The 26303-nt window shown below is 41.0% G+C and overlaps 1 protein-coding gene and 1 non-coding gene across 4 annotated transcripts in view; both read left to right on the top strand.

The window, feature by feature from the left end:
• LOC125303828 (NXPE family member 3-like) overlaps positions 1-26303 on the top strand; it is a 108407-nt gene that overhangs the window by 41445 nt on the left and 40659 nt on the right. For all 3 annotated transcript variants that reach the window (XR_007195120.1, XM_048257764.1, XM_048257778.1), the window contains one exon: positions 9775-10184. Coding sequence is in view for 2 of the 3 variants with exons in the window: in XM_048257764.1 (XP_048113721.1) it covers positions 9775-10184 (410 nt within the window). In the remaining variant the exon portion in view is untranslated. The remainder of the gene's footprint in view (positions 1-9774; positions 10185-26303) is intronic.
• On the top strand, positions 4668-4752 carry trnal-uaa. The gene has a single exon. It is a non-coding gene; the product is annotated as a tRNA-Leu (tRNA).

Genomic DNA, 26303 nt, shown 5'->3' with positions numbered 1-26303 from the left:
AAAATTCACCCCCTCACAGTTGTCAGGCACTGGGAAACTACCGAAAAGTACAATAAAGTCCATGGGACCAGGCTTTAAAACATGTATTTACGGCTGTGAAAACGGACATTTTAACATGGGAGTCTATGGACATTTGCTCGCCTAGCGGATTTTACGATGTATTGCAGTTTTTCAACTTCGGGTAGGCTTCATTGTTCAGATTAGAATGTTGCCGCTTGGGTCAGATACCGCTTTATGCCTTCCTTACACGCTGCTACTGAACACTCGAATGAAGTTACGGTGCGAAGTTACGGCAAGCTGCCTTCTGACCGACCATCAACGCGTGAAGTTGTAGGCTATTGCCACGCTTGAGTTATGTCTAGGCTATGCATTTTTCAATTAAATCACCTCAGACACACACTAACTTAAATTAAGTGTATGCAGTAGCCTACATGTTTTGCAGTGCTTGCTTTTTGTTAGATTATTGATGGCTTTGAAACATAGCCTAAATGCTAAGATCAAGGAATGACATGCTGGGGCCTCATTACAGAAAAATATCCTAACTGCTTGTCCTATCTTAACTTAAGTTTCAAAGATAGGATTTCCTATCTTCCTATTACAGAAGCAGTTCCTAAACTCATGGCTGTGTCCTATCTTATCTTAACTTAAGAAATCCTAACTGTAACTGTCAGTTAGATTTTTAAATCAGCAATCGTCCGGTCATGCCTGTTTCTATGATTAGAATGCATGCAAGACTGCCTGTATCTATGATTAGAATGTCAGGTTGCAAAGATGGTGTTCTAAAGAATCTTTGACAGTTGATTGCTCAAGATGGGCAAACCATAATATCAGAGAGAATAGGCCTAGGTTAGGCCTATGTAGGAAGCAAGAGAGTGTGTCAATATTGATTCATTTGATGTGTAGGATAAAAAGATGAAAAACATATTTAAATAATAATAAATAATAGTCTAATATTATGGTATAATGATTAGTATTTATTTGTTATAAATGTGTTAAAACACATAAATAGGCCTACATTTTTAAGTTTTCACTTAGGCCTAATTCTTATTTAGTGAAATATGCTTTATGGTGTTCCTAACAGTCATGTTCATCATCTTGTCATAGTCTAGGCAACAACTCAACAAGACTGTTGCAGTCAGTTTTGGCAGTTATTTAAGCAATAAGCCTGAGAGGCCTTAGGTTACACTGATTCTACAACAGTTAAGGGGCTTGTTAGGCACGACGCTTAGCTGAGTACCTAGAAACCCCTTAGCTGTTGTAGAATCAGTGTAACCTGAACTCGAAAGTGGCTTATTGCTTTTCTAAAACTGTATAAATACCTGGCAAAGTTTCATAAAGTAAAGGCACAGCAACTAGAAATATAACGAGTTATTCCTAGATAATCATTCTTCCGTCAGAAATATATTTCCTTTTTCTGAATGGTTGCCAAACAACATTGAGACGCAGCTACTTTAACTTTTGTATCAAGTTGTGGTAGCGCAGTATATAGAACGCAATGCGGTCAAGGTGTATGTTTGTGTTGGATTTTACAACGGCATCAGTAGTTATTATCATGAACAAACTGTCAAAAATAAACCCGCCCCCTGAAACGTCATAAAACACATCATAACCACGCCCCCTTTTATGCAAATTAGCCATGTGGTTGTCACCACGTGTTGTTTGTTATTGTTTTGTGAGTCATGTGACAGGTGTCAAACCCCTGGGCAGCCATATCGGATGTAAAGTCATGTGACAGTCATGTGTCTGTTGTCAAACAATGCCACGCCCCCCCCTTGGCATCCATATTGGATGTAGTGTCATGTGACAGTCATGTGACTGATGTCAAACCCTGGTTATATTGGCCCCCAAACCCACATGTGTGTTTTGTGGATAATGGGGATCAGATAAACTTTGTAAGAGTTGTATATGTTTAGTGGTAAATGGGTGTAAATACAAAGTGTGCTGCTAGGATGGCGAGTGGTTAAGGCGTTGGACTTAAGATCAAATGGATGTTTGTGTCCTCGTGGGTTCGACCCCACTCCTAGCAACTATATTAATGGCAGTAGTATGAAGTTTACTTTTATTTTTTGATAAGTCCTAGAGATGTTGAGAGATATGGATTAAAAAATAATTTAAAAAAAAAAAAGTTTAAATTGGTTACCATTTCGCTAGGCGCTTTGGTTAAAAAGGTGTCAGCCAAATCCCATGTACTGTAATTTTTATAACTAGAATCATGGGGTTGTGTGTGTGTGTGTGTGTGTGTGTGTGACCAAATGGGTCTATGCCTGGAGGAGGTGTTGGGCCCGGGCATGTCACTGTGTGTGATGTTTGAAGCCCCTTTCATGTGTCTTATCATATAGTTGGCTAGCCGGAGTCATACTGTTTAACTGATTACAAACACAGTGGTTACGCAAATAGTTACTTTCCCTGGTAACGAGTTACTCTTATCATAGAGTAATTCAGTTACTAACTCAGATACTTTTTGAAGCCGTTATGGGGGGTATGACATAAAACCATTTTATGTCAGCTTTTTGAATAAAGATGTTCAGAAAGGATGTGGTAACTTTGTGTATAATCATGGCTGAGACGTCAAAGTTTCAGGGTTTCCACTTTCCACTCAGCTGGCAACGTCTGCTGCTGTATGCCTCGACGTCAGCCGTCAATCAAACCGACCACGCCCTTAATTATTCATATATTTTATATCTAAATGTGATCTAAACTAGTGAGTTAGAAAAAAATTCACCCCCCTCACAGTTGTCAGGCACTGGGAAACTACCGAAAAGTACAATAAAAGTCCATGGGACCAGGCTTTAAAAACATGTATTTACGCTGTGAAAACGGACATTTTAACATGGGAGTCTATGGACATTTGCTCGCCTAGCGGATTTTCGATGTATTGCAGTTTTTCGAACTTCCGGGTAGGCTTCATTGTTCAGATTAGAATGTTGCCGCTTGGGTCAGATACCGCTTTATGCCTTCCTTACACGCTGCTACTGAACACTCGAATGAAGTTACGGTGCGAAGTTACGGCAAGCTGCCTTCTGACCGACCATCAACGTGAAGTTGTAGGCTATTGCCACGCTTGAGTTATGTCTAGGCTATGCATTTTTCAATTAAATCACCTCAGACACACACTAACTTAAATTAAGTGTATGCAGTAGCCTACATGTTTTGCAGTGCTTGCTTTTTGTTAGATTATTGATGGCTTTGAAACATAGCCTAAATGCTAAGATCAAGGAATGACATGCTGGGGCCTCATTACAGAAAAATATCCTAACTGCTTGTCCTATCTTAACTTAAGTTTCAAAGATAGGATTTCCTATCTTCCTATTACAGAAGCAGTTCCTAAACTCATGGCTGTGTCCTATCTTATCTTAACTTAAGAAATCCTAACTGTAACTGTCAGTTAGATTTTTAAATCAGCAATCGTCCGGTCATGCCTGTTTCTATGATTAGAATGCATGCAAGACTGCCTGTATCTATGATTAGAATGTCAGGTTGCAAAGATGGTGTTCTAAAGAATCTTTGACAGTTGATTGCTCAAGATGGGCAAACCATAATATCAGAGAGAATAGGCCTAGGTTAGGCCTATGTAGGAAGCAAGAGAGTGTGTCAATATTGATTCATTTGATGTGTAGGATAAAAAGATGAAAAACATATTTAAATAATAATAAATAATAGTCTAATATTATGGTATAATGATTAGTATTTATTTGTTATAAATGTGTTAAAACACATAAATAGGCCTACATTTTTAAGTTTTCACTTAGGCCTAATTCTTATTTAGTGAAATATGCTTTATGGTGTTCCTAACAGTCATGTTCATCATCTTGTCATAGTCTAGGCAACAACTCAACAAGACTGTTGCAGTCAGTTTTGGCAGTTATTTAAGCAATAAGCCCTGAGAGGCCTTAGGTTACACTGATTCTACAACAGTTAAGGGGCGTTGTTAGGCACGACGCGCTAGCGGAGTACCTAGAAACCCCTTAGCTGTTGTAGAATCAGTGTAACCTACGGACTCGAGTGGCTTATTGCTTTTCTAAAACTGTATAAATACCTGGCAAAGTTTCATAAAGTAAAGGCACAGCAACTAGAAATATAACGAGTTATTCCTAGATAATCATTCTTCCGTCAGAAATATATTTCCTTTTTCTGAATGGTTGCCAAACAACATTGAGACGCAGCTACTTTAACTTTTGTATCAAGTTGTGGTAGCGCAGTATATAGAACGCAATGCGGTCAAGGTGTATGTTTGTGTTGGATTTTACAACGGCATCAGTAGTTATTATCATGAACAAACTGTCAAAAATAAACCCCGCCCCCCTGAAACGTCATAAACACATCATAACCACGCCCCCTTTTTATGCAAATTAGCCATGTGGTTGTCACCACGTGTTGTTTGTTATTGTTTTGTGAGTCATGTGACAGGTGTCAAACCCCTGGGCAGCCATATCGGATGTAAAGTCATGTGACAGTCATGTGTCTGTTGTCAAACAATGCCACGCCCCCCCTTGGCATCCATATTGGATGTAGTGTCATGTGACAGTCATGTGACTGATGTCAAACCCCTGGGCGGCCATATTGGCCCCCAAACCCACATGTGTGTTTTGTGGATAATGGGGGATCAGATAAACTTTGTAAGAGTTGTATATGTTTAGTGGTAAATGGGTGTAAATACAAAGTGTGCTGCTAGGATGGCCGAGTGGTTAAGGCGTTGGACTTAAGATCAAATGGATGTTTGTGTCCTCGTGGGTTCGACCCCCACTCCTAGCAACTATATTAATGGCAGTAGTATGAAGTTTACTTTTATTTTTTGATAAGTCCTAGAGATGTTGAGAGATATGGATTAAAAATAATTTAAAAAAAAGTTTAAATTGGTTACCATTTAAGCTAGGCTTTTGGTTAAAAAGGTGTCAGCCAAATCCCATGTACTGTAATTTTTATAACTAGAATCATGGGGTTGTGTGTGTGTGTGTGTGTGTGTGTGTGTGACCAAATGGGTCTATGCCTGGAGGAGGTGTTGGGCCCGGGCATGTCACTGTGTGTGATGTTTGAAGCCCCTTTCATGTGTCTTATCATATAGTTGGCTAGCCGGAGTCATACTGTTTAACTGATTACAAACACAGTGGTTACGCAAATAGTTACTTTCCCTGGTAACGAGTTACTCTTATCATAGAGTAATTCAGTTACTAACTCAGATACTTTTTGGAACAAGTAGTGAGTAACTATAACTAATTACTTTTTTAAAGTAACGTTCCCAACACTGCACATTTGTGACTTTTATGTACAAGTATACAAATTATTTGCACAAGTACGCAGGACTTTTGCTACTGATTTACTGCTGTGATAGTAGCAAAACCTTGAGCGTAGGAAACTTTCATTTGAGAGGTGTAACATAGGATTTGTGTACCTGTAATAAGGAATTTGTGAACTTGTAACCTCTATGTTGTATTTACGTGGTAGAAAAAATAATTCTACAACTTTAAAATTCATGACACACAGTTGTGACTTTTGTGTACAGGTACACAAATTATTTCCACAAGTACGCAGGACTTTTGATACTGATTTACTGCTGTGACAGTAGCAAAACCTGGAGTGTAGGAAAGTTTTCATTTGAGAAGTGTAGCATGGGATTTGTGTACCTGTAATAAGGAATTTATGAACTTGTAACCTCTATGTTGTATTTACAGGGCAGAAAAAAAAATTCTGCAGCTTCAGATTTCATGATACACATTTGTGACTTTTGTGTACAAGTACACAAATTCTATGTACAAGTGCACAAGACTTTTGACACAGATTTACCTCCATAATCAGGATGTAGGAGCTTACCTTTGAGCCGCACAGATCATCAGAAAGCGAGTTAGCCAAACTAGTAGCCTGGCTAACGGCAAACCTCATCTCATTGGGATGGGGTCTGGGAACTACACATTCATTTTCTCGTATTTGAAACGTGGTTTACGAATGGCAAGAGCCGTTTATTGGGCGCTACAAATGTCTATCACATGCGTCTGTACGTAGCTCACAGGGGGTCAAGAGCGTGCAGATTAGCTTTGGCATGTTAGCATACGCCATTTTCAAGTATGGCGCCGCATGGAGCATTTGGAACCAGCTCCGTGCACGAAAGTGTGTTGGGCATGAGCTCTCATGCGCGTACATGTTGGTGGGCGGGTACCTATCCGGCAGCTACAGCCAAACGTTATTCAGTGCGTATTTCTTGAGGAGCCTATGAGAAGACGTGTATATTATGGTTATTTATGCATCATATGACAAATAAAGAAAATTGTAACCATGCATAATTAAAAAATAACTCAATTTAGGCTACCTGGCTACGCAATAAGGTTTCCATTAGAGCACAGCACATGTTCAATGAATGAGTGAAAGGGACTGCCTTGTCTCGCAAAACAGCTGGAAATTCCAACACTTTTTCAACTACACAAAACTTGATCATCAAATACCCCCTAGATTTAAGTGCCCATCAGTCTCAACATTTAACTATCTAATAAAAGTCCAAAAGTAAATTAAATCCCATACCAAAACCGAAAATCGTCTGCTTTTGATAGCCTGGTATGCTGCTCCAAACAAATCGCATGTCTCACAATAAAACCCACAATGTAAGAAATAAAGGTCTGCCTCGAATAAGCCTGCCCCAAATAAATACCTATGCTTTGCAGTAATAGCAGACCCTGGACATAATTTACGGAAAGTATGCAATCATACGAAGTTGGACACCTAGCGATGCTCTGGCCGTCTACTGTGCCTCTGACTCCGCTGCCTCATTTGGATGGTAACTCCACAGGTGAGCGCGAAGATTGGATGTCGTGGATGCCTAAGTAAACTGTTTTTTGCAGAGTCCGCAGACTACGTTCTCTTTAATGGTTACTTTACCATCTGTGGTGTACAACCCAAAGTATTTCCAGACACCACATTTTAAATGAGTTGGGGACGCAATTGTCCGCTCAGGCTGGCCGTTCTGTGCGTTATCTTCCATTTTCGAAACAGGGTGGCTATTGAGGGCTCTGGCTCCAGTCATTATTGTGGCTACTGGCTTGATTTGGTCATGGGCCAACGCTAGAATACGTTTAGAGCCCCCGCTATGAGATGGCAAACAATAAAATAAAAAACAAACTAATCATAGACTGTAAAAATGCGCTACACATGGCACTAAGAACCGAATAGTTTATTTATAGTTTGACTACGGATATTTCACGTCATGTTCAAATGCGTTTGCAGCAGCAGGACGGCGGGCAGACTTCGTTAGAGCCGTTGTTATCCAATTAAATTAAGTTGCGCTTCAGGTTCACGCTCCACTCAGAACTCCATGCGCGTTCCCGAGCAACTTATTCTTCTTCTTGTTACGTGGCAAGCAATGTATGTGCATTATTGCCACCCTCTTACTGGAGGACGACTCTCTTTTTACAGAATATCCAATAAAAATCGACGTTGGTCCATACGTCATTTCCAGCTTTGTAATTTGGCGCATGGTCAGAGCCGACTGGCGCTGGATCCGAACCCCAGTGTTCAAGATGGCGTTGACTATGAATTCGCCGGATTTACTAGCCTAGCCTCCTCCATTCATTTGTATGGAGGGCGGGAGTTAGTCACTCTCTCCAGTTATATATAATACCGCCATGATGTCAAACCATCCCATTACCACGTATTTCATGTATAGCGCCACCTAGTTAAAAATTAAAAAGCAAAACATTAGGTGTTTTCATCACAATATCTCTGGCTGACATGGTCAAAACTGCACGAAATTGAAAGTGTAGGATCATTATGACACCCTCCAAATGCATGTCAAGTTTCGTGAACTTTCGTTCATGTGGGACCTTAAATTATTTTATTGTATGTGTACATTTAGTGACTGTACACCAACAGAGTTTTCTGTGAATATCTTGAGAACCGTAGGGCCTAGGATGACCAATTTTATGCGTATGTTTGCCTTCAGGGGTCATCCAGTAATCATACGTATGACACATACTCACACAGTAGACATATGTACGCATGCATGCACATGCACAAACACAGGCACATACGCAGGCACACACACAAGCACACACACACACACATAAACATAAACATGTACCCGCACACATGCACACAATTCAAGATTTTCTCAGATTTATGAACATGGCAAGATGGGGGTGGGGTTGTATAAAATTAATTTTACATGTGAAATCTATGAACTAATCATGTTTTGGTACTTGTTGTCTAGCAGATACCAGTGAGAATTGAGTGTGCATAATGCAATTTGAGACAATTAGAATCATATATGCATTTCAGCGTGATTCATTTTTTTGGGAAAAATGTGCTGGACTGGGCAGCGGTCATATTTTGTACCACTCTGCGGTACATCTAGTTTCTGCATACCTCGGTGGATGTAATCCCTTACATAAATCCTCATGTCAAATCCATTAAGTGATTTTAATATTGTCCTGTAGTGAGAATGAACATAAGCTATTAGGTACGCAGGGTCATGGGGTCAAAGGTCATCATATGGGGTCCATGTCCTAATGTTCTCTCTCAGTATTTTACCTGTATCATTTTCAAAATGTAGTCTTGTAGCACTTGACACACCTGACAATTCAAGCTCCTGAAGTTAGTTACTTTTTATTTTTTGCAACTTTCAATGTTCTAAGGGGATGATAAAAGCATTATATCTGTCTTTTCTGTTTTAAGTTGTCTACAGGGTGACATAAAATTGGCGGCACAAACAATAAAAAATTGGGTTAACAACCCATGATGACCATTTTGGCTCCCTCAGTTGACTTTTCTTTTTATTTTTTCCAACTTCAAGACATGTCCAGAGGGGATTGTAAAAGAGAAAAGTTGGATCTTTTAAGTTGGTCACAATGTGGCATATTACTGCAAGAAATAGGAAAAATGGGTTTACATGTTTTGCTGTCCTTCCAAAAGGGTAATGAAATTAGTATTTTTATGGACAAATCGCTACTTAGGTTAACTTTAGAGCTGAATATAGGGACTTGCCCAAGGGATATTATCGGGCACCCACCCTATTCTTATGGAGTAACCCCTAGGCCAGGGGTTCCCAAACTTTTCCACGACAAGGCCCCCAAATACCACTAGGTTCTGGCCAAGGACCCCCTTGATGTGTTACTAAACCATCAACAATACTACGGCAAATGTAAAAATACATTAAGTACTAATGATTATTTTAGCCACAAGCACTTCGCGATGGAGCATACCGTGTGTAAAAATTGCATTTGGGGCTTTCTGCTATATGAGAGCTATCACTCTACTATTATTCCCAATTATTATCATGCAAAATATAATGTTCAGATATGCGACAAATTAATATAATGGCATTGTATTTTTCAAATGTATTTATTTGTTGCTTTTATTTTTCCATCCAACTTGCTGAGGCCCCCCTGGCACCCACTTTGAAAACCACTGCCCTAGGCAACAAGAAACAGCTAAGAAGAAAAAAAACGTTAACCGACAAAACCAGGCTTGCCAAGATTGTGGCCTTTGGCTTCCGGACTATGATCAGGATAGCTTATTGTCATGGTTATAGGTAGTATATTTAACTGAGTGATGACATATTTTAAATACTCTAAATACAATCCCTCAAAGTATTTTGTTACAAACTACATTAGACTTGTTCCAATCCTGCAAAATACAAATTACAAAATACACTAAAGAAATTAAATATGTATTTAAAATACATATAATTAAAATACTGCCCATGTCTGACTGTACTAGCTCAATAGCTCAAGATGAATAAAGGTCTGTTGAATTAAACTTTGTTAAATGTTTCCTCTTCTCCCTGGATGGCAGGCTAGTGTGTTTGGAGACGTACTCGACCACCAGAATGGTACCTACTCAGCCCGGTTCACCCTGCCATGGGTGGGCACGGCATTGGTGGCAATCCGTCTGATTCACTCCAGTGAGGGCGTACAGGTCCTTAAGAGGATTCGGGACTCCAGCTACATCTACTATCTTGGCTTCTTTGTAGGCAAGAACCCCCAGGGTGCTCGAGTGGAGGAAAAGGCAATGTGCAACTTGAAATGGGAAGGGGTGGTGCTGCCAGGTAAGGGAGAGCGCTGTGAGTACAAGGATGCCCGCACGGGGACAACATGGCACTGCCGTAAACCCCGAACTCTGCCATGTGATGCCCTGTTGTACCACAATACAGATGAACTCATGAGGGACATCACAACGGCCCTTGACAGGGTTCTCATGAGCAGGTGAGCAAGAGAGGGTTAGTATTTATTGGAATAGTGTTTACTGCTTAAAGGAGAAATCCGGTGAGTTTTCACATAGATCTCCGTTTATTGAGGTCACCGAGTACTGTCGGTATGAAAAAAAATGAAAACAATTGGTTTTACCTAGATCAGGGGTCTCAAACTCCAATTCCGGCACGCACCCAGTCCAATTCCGGCCCGCGACCTAATATCAAAATAATATGTAATTCGGCCCTTGAGGGTATTTTTTTTTTTTTAAGTATATTTTTTGGGCTTTTTTGCATTTATTTGGAAAGGACAGTGGAGAGTGACAAGAAGCAAGTGGGAGAGAGAGATGGGGTGGGATCGGGAAATGACCGCAGGTCGGATTCGAACCTGGGTCCCCGTGGGCACTCGGACCCGTATATGGTACGGGCGCTGTAGGGTATTTTTTAATTGCAACAAACAACAACACTGGTTAAAATAGACGATAGATCCAAGACGGTGACAAATCCCATTTGTAGGCTACTCTCCACTAGTTGCTAGACATCCAGAGCTTCGATTCAAGGCCAAATTCGGCACACAGTTTTCAGGACATGTTGTATTACACGCGAGAAACACGAAGACGTGCATTTGTTTGTAATGACGCGGAAGCGATGCAGGCCATAATTTTGCACAAATTGAAGCAGAAATATGCCGTCACCAAATGTTGAAAAAACTTTCACATGTGATGTCTTGGGTAGGCTATGTTATTCAACTATTCTGATTCTGAAGGAGAATATCTGCCTTTTGGAGATTATGATCGATTATTGACAGTGATAGTCACGGTGCGTCTGTGAATGGAGGTGTGTCTTTGCGTGTATACGACGGTGTCCACTAAGCATACCATGCTTATTTCGACCCTCTGCCCAACATAGCTGGAGGTGGCAGTGGTAATCGTGATGATAGTGTCCGTAATGGACGTGGTACAGACAGCAGGGGTAGTAAAAATAGGGCTCTGAAGAACTACAAAGTCACCCACGATAGGAACTGATTTGACCAGGCTACATTATTGTAGGCCTATAATAACGGTTTGTGGTTATAGGCTAGTAATAGTTTACTATTGTTTGTTTACATCTTAGGCCTACTGTTTTCCTGTTAATTTGTCATATACAGTGGGCAGTGCTTCGACTTGGCCAGCTTCACTCGCGGTCCGCGTGGGATCCGCCAGCGGTATCCATCAGCGACTTTAATTTGTATTTTTCCAGTGAGACGCTGCAACAACCCAAACAACCGGTAGATGGCTCAAGTGAGAAGGGTGTCTCGTAAAAAGAAATGGAGCCTGGAAAACCCTACACAGACTTCACTACAGACTTTAGCAGACTGGTTTAGAAATAATTTAATAGCCAGAAATATGCCTGCCCTGCCCTAATAAAGAAATATTTGGTTAACTGCGAGTGAATCCGTTTGCAGCAGAGAAGAAACGCGAGGACAAATTAAACATTCTGGTTTTCTCCGAGTGCAACGATGATAGACAGACATCATTTGGACAAAATATAGAGCATATTAACCTCCGTTGCTCAGCCAAATGCCTTCCTGTTACGTCCGGTTATCACGGAGTTACAGGCGATAAACGATTTTTGATGGTCACAAGTTTACTTCATTAGCGGTTTATTTTATTTTTTTATTATTATTAAAGAGTGTTCTTCATTTAAAGGTTTGACTTCGTGCTTATTCAGTAGAGCATTTAGTGCTCTCCCCAATCCCAGAGGTTCACATTGCATGTTTGTTTGTAATGGATGCAACCGCGAGATAGGCTATGCGTTTGACAGCAATGAGTGGTTAACAGACATGAACCAAGACATATAGCCCAGCAGCAATCTAGGGACTGTTCGTTATTTATTGAAGGGGCCACCGGAGGAATTTTGAGTGCTTCAGTTGCAAGTTGCATGACCCTCTAGAAATTGTTCAATTGTGCCACAGCCACACACTGTGATAACGTTCTTAAATCAATCTTTCCCGTGAGCTTGCATGCTACCAGTCCTTCCTTTTCAAATGTGTTGCGCCTGTTTGCACAATTTCACAAATAATCATATGTGATTAATAATATGACAAATAATCCCTGTGCATGGGGACCAAACAATGCATGCCAACTTTTTCCGTGTTTATCAATGTATTTTAACTTTCCCCGCTGTCTTGCCGTTTTAATGTTTTCCGTAGAATATCCCATATTTTAATACTCTCATAACAGCCCTGCCATCGGGCCTGTCTCTGTGTTGCCCTGTTGCTAACCCTTGCCCTTCCAACTAAAACAGATGTCTTCAAATCATCGTTTTCCTTTGCTTGAAGGCGAACTTAGAGTGATGTTAACCTATTTAAGTTTAACGGCAGATTGTTGTGGAGTGCACGCATTGGCGCTTGCATGTTCGGCCTTATGTCTACGCACACCTGAGGCTACTTAGCTACAAGAGAAAGAATTTCCCTGTTTGTATGTTCACTGCAAGTTGGCCTACCATAACTTACCAACTCTGCACTGTAGACCCTAACTGGCTATTTATATTTTTCTGTGAAATAAGCAAATGTATTTGTTCAACTTTATGAAGCAGAATTACGCATAGGCTACTTGGAACATAATACATTTGACAAAGGACAGATGTATGTTGCTAGTGACAAAATATTAACTTTCAGTGTTTTTCACGATGTCTTTTGTCATGGGGAAGTGTTTTTCCCCATGCATTTATTCTAGGTTACTGTCAGTGACTGCCGTGAGAGAAGCGGGTTCTGTGTTTCGTTCATGTCAGTGACGTCTGTGTTGGGTCTGTGTTGTGTTGCGTTAATTTATTTTCATTGGGCATGCCGTGCCGTCCACAGCTCTTCAGTTCTGACAAAGCCAAAATTACTCCTTTTGAAACAATGAGTGCAGGAAGCGCGTTTGTATGGTTATATTGCTTGACGGGGGGGATCCCAAGCAGCTTTCAGCCATACGGCTACTTTGAGAACATTTCAATTCACCCGACACTAATATTCAAAATGTTGAAAACTATTTCGGCATAGCCTATAAAGCAGTTTAATTAAATGGAATGTTAGTTGTAAACAAACAAACTACTTGGTGAGGCTTGGCCTCACAGATGCGCTCGTGCCTTAGATGGGAGAAAAAATCTTCACGATAGGCCTATTAACTAACCACCCGATTCACGTTGGCTGGGGGGAAGGGGGGGCATCAGACATTTGTGCCCAGTTAATCCGTCCCTGCCCCCAACAAATCACACCTTCCCACCTCTGACAGCTTAAAAGAAGTCAAGAGGACTCCTTACTCACAGACCTATTCACAAACCTGCGGCATTTTGCCGTGTTTTGAAATCCTATGCAGCTACATGAGCTTCCAATCGTGAGGAAGCAATTTTGCATTGTAGGCATAACTAACATGCAATAACGTCGCCAACAACAAAACTAGGCTAATCATTGTCAACATGTAAATTAAATGTAACATTATTGTAAGTCAAATTAAAATGTTCTCTTTTGCAAACGTAGGCATAGTAACAGAATAATTTAATAATGTTACAAAGATACTACATAAATCCGTATGTTTCATAGGCTACTAGGCTATTTGTTTTGCCTTGATTCATTTAGGCTAGGCCTTTTTATTCAGGGGCCGTATTCACAAAGAATTTTAAGGCTAAAAGTAGCTCCTAACTGGCGAATTTAGGAGCAACTCCTAAAAATAATGGGCGTGTCACTCCTAACTTTAGGACTCAAGAAGCATTTTAGACCTAAAAGTAGCACCTAAGTCTGGGACAGCTGAAGTCGAGAGGACTCCTAACTCACTAAGACCTATTCATAAACAGCTTTTTTGTGGCATTTTACGTTGCGATGTTTTGAAATGCGTAGCGAATCGCGAGGGAACAATTTTTTATTTATTTTTTATTTTGGGCAAGCCTTTATTCATTTTGACAAAAAAGAAAGTAAACCTGCTCAAATATGTTCAACATCCAGTATAGTCTGAAAGGTGCATCATTTGAGGTGCTTGCTATCCAGTGGCAAATTAGATAGGTAAATTTACCCCCTTCATAAACTTTTGTTTATACTCAAATATTTTTATATTTACAGTAGGACTTTATCTCTGACCACTTTCACACCTTTTGAAATCTTGATGTCAAAATCCAATGGTGTTGTTTTCTTAACCCTGGCGCCTAAAGTTTGCCATGCAGGTTTAAATAAGTTATGCTTTTTGTTTGTTTTTATAATTTGTATTAATATTTATTTTATCATTATTTTATTTATAAGCTAAGGTTGCTATCACAGTAGCCTGGTGTTACCATCCTACGTACTTCCGGCCAAAATTTGATTTCAGCCTCGCACGTAGTCTGGCCCAACCCACAGTATGCGGCCGCGCCAATCAGCGAACAGTTGAATGATGACGCAGAACTTGCCTGCCGAGTTGCTTGTACTCCAGTGAAGCTTGTAGTTCAACAGCACAGCAACAATGGCGACGGAGGAAGAGACGCTAGAAGCTATCCGCAAAGTTGTCGCAACTCTCGAGGGAATCACGCAATTAAAGCAGGAGCAAGGGGCTTGTCTTGTCAATTTTATAAATGGCAAGGACGTTGTAGCTCTCCTTCCAACTGGCTTTGGGAAAAGTTTGATTTATCAGATGGTGATAACTAAACCTAAACGCACAAGTGTACTACATGCATCACTACTTTTCATGTTTTCAAATAAATGTTTGCTGCTCGTTATTCTCTCCCCTACTCTCAAATTACCTTTACAAAATCAATGCGGCATAGGCCTACTTAAGGAATGGAATGTTAGCTACTAGCTAGCCTACCGAGCGGGGCTCAAGGCGAGGCTGCTGTGATTATGCTTGACTGGGACTAGCGGTTACCGAGCTGGGCTCCAGGCGAGGCTACTGTGCTTGTGGACAGTAACGTTAGCCAGTCACCGAGCATGGCTCAAGGTGAGGCTGCGTTGTTTTATGCCGAACAACTGTTAGTTTAACTGAGCAAGCTCCAGTTTAAATAACACGTAGGTCGTCAGTACAATCCAACTTATCCAAGAGTGAAGTCTGAACAGCCCGTGTAGGACGAAGTAAGCTCCGTGAGTTCCGGCGGTCACCGGCTCGCGTGAGAACAACAATCGTCTGATAAGCGGCGAGAAGAGATAAGAGGAAAACTGGCGTGTGACAAGAGCTGATATAATCTCTGATAAAAACAGCAAGTTAGGGATATATCCACTACAAAGAGACTGCCCTGACGGTCAGGTAGCCTACATACTAGCCAGCGGTCTGTTTACTACTGAGAGCAGAAGTGGGAAGCAAAGCCTGAAGCCGGAAGTGGGAAGCGTAAGAGCCTGAACTCCGACGCACAGCATACGTCATTACCAAACGTTGCTGATTGGTTAAGGGAACTCCAATGATTTTAAACCTCGAAATAAGCATCCGCCCATTACGGAGACAGATTATTATTACTTTGTTCCAGACTGTATGATGAAGAGAAACGTAGTCACAGGCGGTAAGGACCAGCCTAGCTATCACAGGTGTCTAAAACGAGACAAAAAACACTTTCCGTTTGCAGTTTTGTGTGGTATTTGAAAAAAATCCATTGCATTTTCAGAAATAGCCGGCCCTCCAATCAGATGACGTTGGCAGAAGTGGCCCCCAGCTCATTTGAGTTTGAGACCCCTGACCTAGATCGACTTGCTACAGACAACAACTAACTCAGCCAGGCAGCTACAGAGCTACACTTTGGGAGCATGTCCGTGAAGGTCTGATATTTCTCGATAATAGACCGTTGATAAGTATAACAGACCGCCGTCAAGGAAAATGGGTTTTGTCCTTCGTATTCACATCTTTCATATCACTCTGGAAGTAGTCCGGTCACTTCTTGCATTGGAACTTCATTGAAAAGTGAAAGCAGATGGTTGATCAGCTGTGTTCTAAATAATGTTTGATTCAAGTTCAGCGTCTATTGTGTACAATTTGTCTCTCAGCAAAAGCCACGATGAAACAGTAACAATTAAATGTAAAGAGTCATATCATGTGATGTTTATTTATTTATTTTTGGCAAGTGTGTTACGGCCAGTAGGCCAGAGGTACTGGTTGGACCCCGAAGTAGGACACAAGCAAAAATGGTAACGGGTTAAACTGTAATTTAATGTTCAGTGAAAAACAAGAACCGCTTCAAGCAACAGCAGGCAATGGCAGAGCACAATGGAAAGTCAATGAGTGAGCACAACACACAAGGTCCAGGGCAAACAATCCAAAAACAGTAATCCAAAATCGTGGTCAGAGATCAGTCCAAAGTTCAGTCCAAAAAGGTCAAAACGTATTTCCACAGAGGCAGAGCAGCAGTAACATCCAGATGACATAGCAAGATAACTCCTCACTGAAGGATTCCAAGAGCCCAGCCTAAATACTGTGCCTGATTAAGTAATCAGACACAGGTGTGCTGAGCAGCAGAGCAGGGAGACAGGAGATGCAGTAGGTCAGCAGCAAAACATGGCATGGAGTTGACCACCTGGGAATGGAGCACCTAAAAGTGCCGCCAGCCAGATAGGTACAGGAAAACCTGGCTTAGGATCTGGAAGGTCCTGGATGATTCGTGACAAAGTGGCCGTGTAATAAGCGGGATAATGTAGACACTGGTCATTATCAGAAAATAAGTCCCTTATCGGGGTCTTGTTCGCCCTGTCAGCACTTATTTTCCGATAATGACCGGCGTTCTATACATTATCCCTTACTCATCAAAGTCAAGTCAAAGTCAAAGTCAGCTTTATTGTCAATTTCTTCACATGTTCCAGACATACAAAGAGATCGGAATTACGTTTCTCACTATCCCACGGTGAAGACAAGACATATTTTACCAATTTAAGTCCACAGACAAACATAACATTCAAGTAAACAAAAAAGTAAGTAATTAAGTAAATAAGAGGGCACATATAATAATGAAAAAATAAGAGCAGCAAAATTTGGTTGAAATTGTGCATAGACAGTCAATAAAATACTAGTGCAAAGTCAGGCCAATAAAAGGCTTGGGTAGTTCTGTTTGACCTAAGTAAGTTAGTCCAGTTAGTCCAGTATAGTCTTTTGTTGCCTAAGGGCAACATTGTACAACAATGGTACAGAATACACATCCAAAAATCCCACAAATGTTCATTAATCAATCAGAAAAAAAGCTAAAATCACTTCAAACATATTTACATGTTAGATTTGATCCAGGCCTAAGTTTATATCATGTATTGTGTCATGTCACATACTGCATGCTCTTCACCCTGTGTGAAATTTCAAAAAGCAGTTCTCTGTTGTGACCCACTTTCTACACATCACTTTGGGTGTTGCTGTGCACCCAGGAACTCTTTCCATCATTGGCCAATATAAGGTATTGTCCAAGCGGACGTCTTAGTCAGGGATTTACATTTACATTTAGTAATTTAGCCGACACTTTTATCCAAAGCAAATTAAGTTACAATAAAGGTACAGTGGCACTAAGATATTGTTAGTGCAGCAATAAGTCATACTCATATATGTAGAATAGAATAACAGTTCAAGCGAAGTCAATGGAGGGAGAAGAGGGATAGTCAGGTGTTAAGTGCTAGACAAAGCATGACCAGCTGTTGGGGAAAGGGGGTAGTTGGGTCCTCAGGAGGCAGAGCCAGGCGGCGTTCATTAAAGGAGCGCAGTGGTCGAGAGGTTGCGACTCGCATATGCCTGAAATGCGGGCATTCAAGGGTGCCATTCAGTGACTTCTTTGTAGGCAAGCATTAGGAATTTGAATTTAATGCGACCAATTGGTCGTCAGGTAGGAATGACAGATAGAGCTGTGTGTCATCTCCATAGCAGTGGTATGAGAAGCAGTGCTTGTGGATAATTATACCCAGTGAGATGGTGTGAATATCAGAGAAGTGGCCCCAGCACTGAGCCCTTGGACCATAAATAATTTCACCAGCTGATGGGTGACATGTTTAAAGGCCCATTCACACCAAGAATGATAACTATAAATAAATATCGTTCTCGTTAATATGAATCACGGCGTTCACACATAAACTATAACAATAAGAACGATATCGTTGGGGATCACTTTCAGAGCGATTTTGACAACGATAAAAACACTGACAGCCAATCGTAATCCTATAGAATTTAAAGGACGTCATAGATACAAACGTCATGCTGTGTTTACTCTGCTCACGAGAGTTAAAGTTAGCCTTTCAACATGGCAGATGCAGCAGATCTTGTGGAGAAATTAATCGAGGAGGTTAAGAAAAACGCACCATTATTCGACAATAGTCTTTATAAAGACGCATTAAAGAAGAGGGACATCTGGAACACCATTGGGAGCCGCTTCGGAATCTCTGGTAAGTGCTCCGAAATGTATTATAATTGATATAGTCTATCGGAGATGAATGACAGTCATGAATAATGTTAGCTAACGTTAACATTCATGCTAAATGGCAGTAGGTTAAATGGTTAGACAACAGGCCTACTTCTCAGTATGTCAGTATGAACGAGGCTACAGTACAACATAAAAACAGTCTTAATATAAGCTAGCCTACTAACGGTACCTCACAATGTGACTTCATAGACTGGATCTGTCAAGCTAGCCATGGTCATGTAGTAAGTTACATGCGTATTAAAAGGATCTGATTCTTATCTTACCTCAAGTAGTTCAATTTAGGTTTTTTCAAAATCCCCCAAAAAACAGTGCTTTAGAAGTTTGCTATCCTTGACATTACATGTTTTCTTTATTATTTTGTAACCTTAGGTGAAAATGGCAGAAAAAAAATGGATGAATGTGAGAGACGCCTATCAGCTCAGCAGGAAGAAAAACATCAGCAAGAGTGGTGACCCAGCAAAAAACATAAAACCATATAAGTATGCTGGGATACTGGAGTTTATGATCCCACACCTCCAGTACAGAGAGTGAGTTTATGATCAACATTTTGTAGTCTACAGATTAAACTTTTAGCCCAAGCTAAACCTAGCTACACTAATGACTAAAACTCAATTATGTTTATAGAACAACAGGTAACCTGCCAGAGGAAGGTGAGGAGGCAGATGAGGGAGTGTCAGAACAGATGCTACAGGGGAAAGAAAGGGCAGTGCCAGAAATGTCCACTCCTGCCCCATACTCCAGAAAAAGATCCAGCAGTGGACAATCTGCTTTTGATAAAGCTATAGTGGATTACTTGGAGGGTAGGAAAAAGGAGGAGGATGACCTTGATTTGTTTTTTAAGTCAATGGCAACCAGAATGCGAAAGATGCCATTGCACATCAGGTGTAAACTTAAATTCAGAATACATGAGATGGTACACAGAGCTGAAATGGAAACTATGTTCACCTCTTCTCAGGCAACTGTCTGGAACGGTAGCATGGAACAACTGTCTCTAATGAGAATGCTTTGGTAACATGTTCTTTGTTAATTATGCCAATAAAGCTTACTTAATGTAACTACAAGTATTTATTATGATGAGTTCCAACAGTCCAAGTTCCATTACATTTCTAATCAACAAACAGTATATGAACTACAAAACAAACATAAATACATGCATAAAACATATGTTGTGACGTCACTCTACTGAGCTACTCCAAAGCAAGATGTACGTTGCCAGCTGACTGTTCCAGAAGTGGACACAAAATAGTCTTTGTAGGCCTCCCTGATTTCAAACGCTTCCCTTGATGGATGGTTTCCACACTGGGGTAGGTTCACCACTGCATGTGGAACTGTTGCAGTATTGGTTGGACGATGCTGGGTTGCTGGGTTTGATGTCTTGATTATGTAATTGTGAAGGACACAAGTGGCCTTAATGACTTTATCAACATTCCGAGGTTGCAACCTGATCCGCCGTTGGTACATTTCCCATTTAGTTGAAAGGATGCCGAATGTATTTTCTACCACTCTCCTAGCACTTGACAACCTGTAGTTGTACAGTCGCCTGGCTTCATCTAGCTCCCTACCTGGGAAGGGGCGCATTATGTTCTTTGACAGGGGAAAGGCTTCATCAGCTATAACAACACAGGGAACTGGCTGTGAGGTACCAGGAAGTGGTCTTGGTGGAGGGATAGCCAGTGTGCCATTTCTCATGGCTTTGCCTAAGGCACTTTGTGCAAAAATGCCTCCATCACTGCTGGAACCGTGACCACCGACATCAATGATGGTAAAACAGTATTTGGAATCCACCAGGGCCATCAAAACAATAGAAAAACTACCTCTGTAGTTAAAAAAGACAGAGCCTGAATTTGGTGGTGCCTGGATGACCACATGCTTGCCATCCAAGGCACCTATGCAATTGGGGAACGGACCATTTTTCTCAAACCCAGCAATTTCGAGCCAATGACTCTCTGTCGGGCATGGCATGTACAGAGGTTGTAATTTATCTCATATGGCACCACACACCTCTGGTAGTATTGACGCAACAGTAGATTTTCCAATTCTGTAATTCATGTAAATTGTCTTGTATGAGTCCCCTGTGGCCAAATACCTGAACAGCAAAAAAAGTAATGGCAATCTATTAGTATAAGTTACTGTTATCATGCACTCAGATTTATTTTAGTTAATTAACCATCAATTAAATATTATTTGTAGTACTCGTATTCATTCTACAGTAGGCTACAGCATGCTCAGACACAACAAGTGCAACTGTAAGCCTACAAGAGTGATGCCTTAATGTTTCTTGCTATACTTCAATCCAAAAAGAGGGTGCTAACTACAATTGAAATCATGCCAAATTAATTAAACCTTACTCTTCTTCACTACCTCTGCCGAAGGGAAAAGTTTAGCGATCGCACAGCACTTGCAATGTAAACAATCGGCGAAATGTAAATGGATACGGCGAATAAGTAAGTGTTAACTTATTTCACACCTTATTGACTATGTTGGTTAATTCATTAAGCATAGCCTAGCTTGCACATAGACGTTATGGTGTGGTGTCACTGGCTAAAGTTAGTCGACTTGTGATGGTGTAGTGACAACTCTCTTTTTGCTCTCAACGAAGGCGGTCGCATTTTTCTCTCCCTCCCCTTATCTTCCCTGCTGTGCTTCTTTGTCTCGTGTAGTCTACTGTCTTATACTTTGAGAGACTCTCTCTGCACTGTTCTCCAAACTAAAAAATCATGGATTTGATCAACTGGTCTCTCAACGCAATTGACACCATCTTCTCGACGAGAAGCTTGGGTTCAGGGGAACCCGACTGCCCTGCCAGAACGTTCGCAGCTGGCTACTCGATGGACGCGTGGGAGAAGTGGCGGGTCGTGTGCCTGGCGGCTCTTTCTGTGGAGGACATTGAAGATATCTACCTATTCGGAACCATGATAACAGGTCTTTTGCTGATTGGATTAGGCATTGCCCTGGTTTATCGAGGAAATCTAAAAACGGTGACAGCTGTTCAAAGCCCCGTAAGGCTGCCCGTTATGATTGAAGCAGTAGGCAGAGCCGTCGTCACCCAGACTAGGACTATCAAGCATTTGATGGATACCAGGATGGATCAGATGGATGCTAAGGTTGGATACTAAGTTGGATAACATCATGGAGAAACTCACTGCTTTACAAAGGCAATTGGACCAGAATGGACTAAGAGGGTAGACGTGCAAATTGGAATGCGGCTACCCGCCCCAAGACCAAAACCAGATCTTATCTGCTTTTGGCGCCCCTTAACCAGCACTGGCCTCGGCCAAGGCCGCTGCTGGAAAACAACTCCCCCGGAAGAGCACTGCAGCGAGACGCTCTTGCATCCCTTTCCCCACCCCCCACAGACACCTGCTGATTGTGGACTCTGACTGGGACATGACCAAGGCTGTCTCCATAGCAACTTGCTGTGTTATCGCTTTGACAATCCTGCGGGACTGAGGCACTAAGACTTTGGGCACCAGGCGGGCCTTCACCAGGCCTACACATACATCTAACATATATACAGACATGCATTCACACCCCCACTACCCCCATCCCATCCCACCGCCTTGTACCCCCAGTCTGTCAAGCGGGTCTGTGACCAGCGCCGAAATGGCTGCAGGACCGGATGGCTGCCTGCCTGCACTGGTGTCCCCCCCCCCCCCCCCCCCCCCCCCTTGTTGCAAGCCGTGTGTCTCTCATGTTGTGTAAAGTGTATGTGCTAATGTTGCTGAGGTGTTTTTTTCCTGTTCCCACACTGTACTCCCCACAGGAGCATAGTCTGGGGGTTGCCCACTGTACTCCCCACAGGAGCATAGTCTGGGGGTTGCCCACTGTACTCCCCACAGGAGCATAGTCTGGGGGTTGCCTTTTTTTTCTCCTCCCCTCTCCTCATGTTATGCTGTATTCTTCCTCAACGCCCTGTCTCCCTGTCCTGTCTACCCCCCTTGTCATATTATATGTATGTTTGTGTAATGTATGGACAGGTTGATGGTTCATTTCGCTGGTTACTTTGTGACTATGTGACAATAAAGGCCTACTACTACTACTCGATATGGCTACATGGTTTCATCACAGTAGAGACCACAAAAACACAACAAATAGGACCTACCTGAGACATATTGCCAAGCGGTCTTTGGCACTGATTGGGTCTCTGTAGTGGGTTTTCTCTTTACTGATGTCCTCTTTGATCATCGCCAGGATGCCATCAAATTGTTCTTCACTCATACGGAAATATTCATAGAATTTATCCTCATAAGATGATAACTCTCGTAAAAGGGTGTTGGCTTCCCCTAAATCTGCCCGGCTTTGAAGGATTTCGTGAACCCATATGCTCCTTTTTCTTTGAGCAACATACAGTGCTAACAAAACATCGAGATCCATTTTTATTAGCTGCAGTCTCAAGGGATCGTGCACATCGCGAGCCTATATTCTATAGGCGTCATAGGACGATATCGTTGGCTGGTGTGAATGGGCCTTTACACCGAGGGGTTTAGGAAGAACCACTGTCATCTTCAAGAGTTTCACCTTCATCCTCTGTGGCATCTTGAGTGTCTATAAAATAATAAATATAGAAAAAGTACGTTTTTAATGCCAATGAAAACACAGCAAGAATAACAGTATGACATTTGACCCCTATTTTGTATTCTTTCCACTGCATAAACCTATCACAATTTGCCTAACATATCGATCCTCCGCTCGGCTTCTATAGAACAATATTATATCCATTTTTCTGTTAAAATATGTTAAAATAAGTAATATTCAATAAAAATTCATGCAAATATACCTTTTGATTCGATTCATCTTGACAGCCTTTGACAGATGTTACGTCAATACGGGATCCCTGAGGAAATAGTTCTTGTGATTAAAAGCTTCTACAACTTCACCTGTAGGGTTGGAAATACTCCTTAACAATTCCTAGTTAAAACAGGTGTGAGACAAGGATGTGTAATGTCAGCACTGCTCTTCAACATTGCCATTGACTGGGTGATGAGGCAAACAACCAAAGACCAAAATACAGGCATTCGATGGACACTCTTCTCATCACTTGAAGATCTAGACTATGCAGATGATCTGGCTCTTCTCTGACATACTCATCGACACATGCAGGAAAAAAACATCCCACCTTAGTGACTTTGGTCAGAAGATTGGCTTAAAGATCAACCATAAGAAGACTGAAGTATTAACTGTAACCCCTCACCAACTGAAGTCAATGGAGAATAGATCCCCAAAACTAATGAATTCACGTATTTGGGCAGCACCATTAGCCATTATGGGGGGCATAGACCAAGACATTAAGAACTGTCTCAATAAGGCAAGAAATGCATTTTACATACTGAATAATATATGGCGCTCACAACAATACTCTACAAAGACCAAACTCAAATTGTATCAGAGCTGTGTTTTATCCACCCTTTTGTATGGCTCTGAATGCTGGAGAATGGTAAAAAGGGACCTCAACAGTCTGTCAACCTTCCACACCAAAAGTTTAATACATTTTTTGGCCAAACACAATCTCAAATGAAGAACTGTATCAGAAATGTCAACAAGAATGCATCGAGACCATGCTCATGAAAAGAAGGTGGAGATGGATAGGACATGTTTTGAGAAAGGATCCTACTGATATTACAAGAATAGCTCTACATTGGACGCCAGAGGGGAAAAGAAAGAGAGGAAGACCGATGAACACATGGAGAAGAACTGTGGAGAAGGAGATGCATACTAAACCACTCATGGGGCACCATTCAACGACTCGCCCAGGATAGACTAGAGTGGAAAACTTTTGTTGCTGCCCTACTACATGCCAGGAGGCATAAAGGGCAGTAAGTAAAGTATACCAAGGGTTTATATTGTGCATGAATACATGTGATAATACGGTGGCGCATTGCATTTACAAAATAAAAAAATAAAAATCAGGTTCTCTCGTAATTATGAGAATTTTCTCGTAATTACGAGATAATTATCTCGTAATTATGAGATACTATCTTATAACTAGACTGCATTTCCGGCAGGAACTGCGAAAGTGTGCTTGCCCTGGTCCGGTCACCAACGTGAGCAGACAGTGGCATACGCTATGCTGAACCTGGCTTGATCCAAGCATTCTAACAGTGCCTTTCAGTGTTGGAGCAGTGGCAATACCTCAAAAGCTCTATTCAACTATTGCCTTGCGGGGTGAATGCGGTTAATTGGATTTTACCTGTGGCCTGCCTTCGAATTTAGCTTCTATGACTAAAATCAAATCAATAAAATAAAACAACAGCAGTGATTGGCTGCAAAAATAAATAATGTCACGTCTTGCACCTCTCAAACTGGGCTATCAGGTAACGTGAAAAAATTTGAAATTATGAAATATGACTAAGGCATTAAAATGCTGCTTGTTTGTCAGGATACTTTTTCACTGATTTACTTTAAAAATATGAGCTATGAGTGTGAATGTTATATATTCCATCCCCTAATTCTGTTTTACTGGTTTATTTGACAAATAATCTATATGGATTTGCTCTATAAAGACCTTATGTCTTTTTGGGATTGTTTTGAGAGCCTATTGATGTATCTCAGAATAAAGGAATGTCCACAACATTAGTGATGTTTTTTTGTGTGTGTGAATGTATTTTTACTTAACTCATTGAATGTAGCTGGATACTCATGAACGCATGTCTCTAATAGCCACAATAGGAGTAATTTTAGCAACACCGTATTTTGTGTGGTCCATAACGACCCAGTGGATCATGAAAATGTGCCAAAATTCACATTCCTTGCTTGTTGTTGGTACATTAATCCCAGATTGCCACTTATCTGAGATGTAAGGGTTCAGTATAGGTTTAAGGTCTGGGGCAGGGATTTGACATTCTGTGACTTCTTCATTGAGGGCTTGCTTAGCAGCACTGTCCGCTTTCTCATTTCCCCTCAGACCAACATGGCCTGGGACCCAGCAAAAAAAAACTACACTCAAGTTCTGGTTCTTTAGGCGTTCTAGTTGATCAAGCTCAGCTTTGGTTGTACTTTTATGCATTATTAAAGCCTACTGGAAAGATTTTTAATATCAATTTAATTGAATGCAATTTACTTTTACAATGAAATGAAATTAATTTATCCCTCTCACCCATAGTTTTCTATTTATTTACAAATGTACATAGGCCTACTGTAATTACATTTATACATAATTATTCTACTGATCTTTATACTATTCATCCTGCACATAGACTTATTCTTACTACTCTTATAATGTTGTTTCTGCACTGCAATGACACTGTTTCCACACTGCACATAGCTGTATGTTATGTACATATCTGTTATATATTTGTCATATTGAATATCCACATTTATTCTGTTTTATTATAATCTGTTAATACACTGCATATATTTATATTATTATTTCTACTATTATAATGTTACTACTACATCTACATAAATTATTCTACTTATTGTATGAGATGACTGCTAATACACTGCACATATTTATATTTAATTCATATTACTCTAAACCACCTTCTGTAAATCAACTGTATACTACTGTCTACATTGCACTATATTTCTTGACCTGTCTCTGTATATTTCATCACCTTTCTATACTTTGCATCACACTGCATGCATACTGTAGCTACATGAATCACAGCTAAGATCCTTGGTTGCTATGAAGGCCAGTCGTTCTAAATGGATGGTTGCTATGGCCAAAGGCCAGTTATCTCTGCCGTTGTCAAGCGGGCATATCCTAACTTTATCTTATTGTAAACATCTCTATTTTACTTAGCCTACTTCCATACAGTGAGTCCCATTAAGAAGTGGCCAC

The sequence above is a fragment of the Alosa alosa genome, chromosome 1 (genome assembly GCF_017589495.1).
Source record: "Alosa alosa isolate M-15738 ecotype Scorff River chromosome 1, AALO_Geno_1.1, whole genome shotgun sequence".
Classification (NCBI taxonomy): Eukaryota; Metazoa; Chordata; class Actinopteri; order Clupeiformes; family Clupeidae; genus Alosa; species Alosa alosa.
This window is presented reverse-complemented; position numbering and strand designations above follow the sequence as displayed.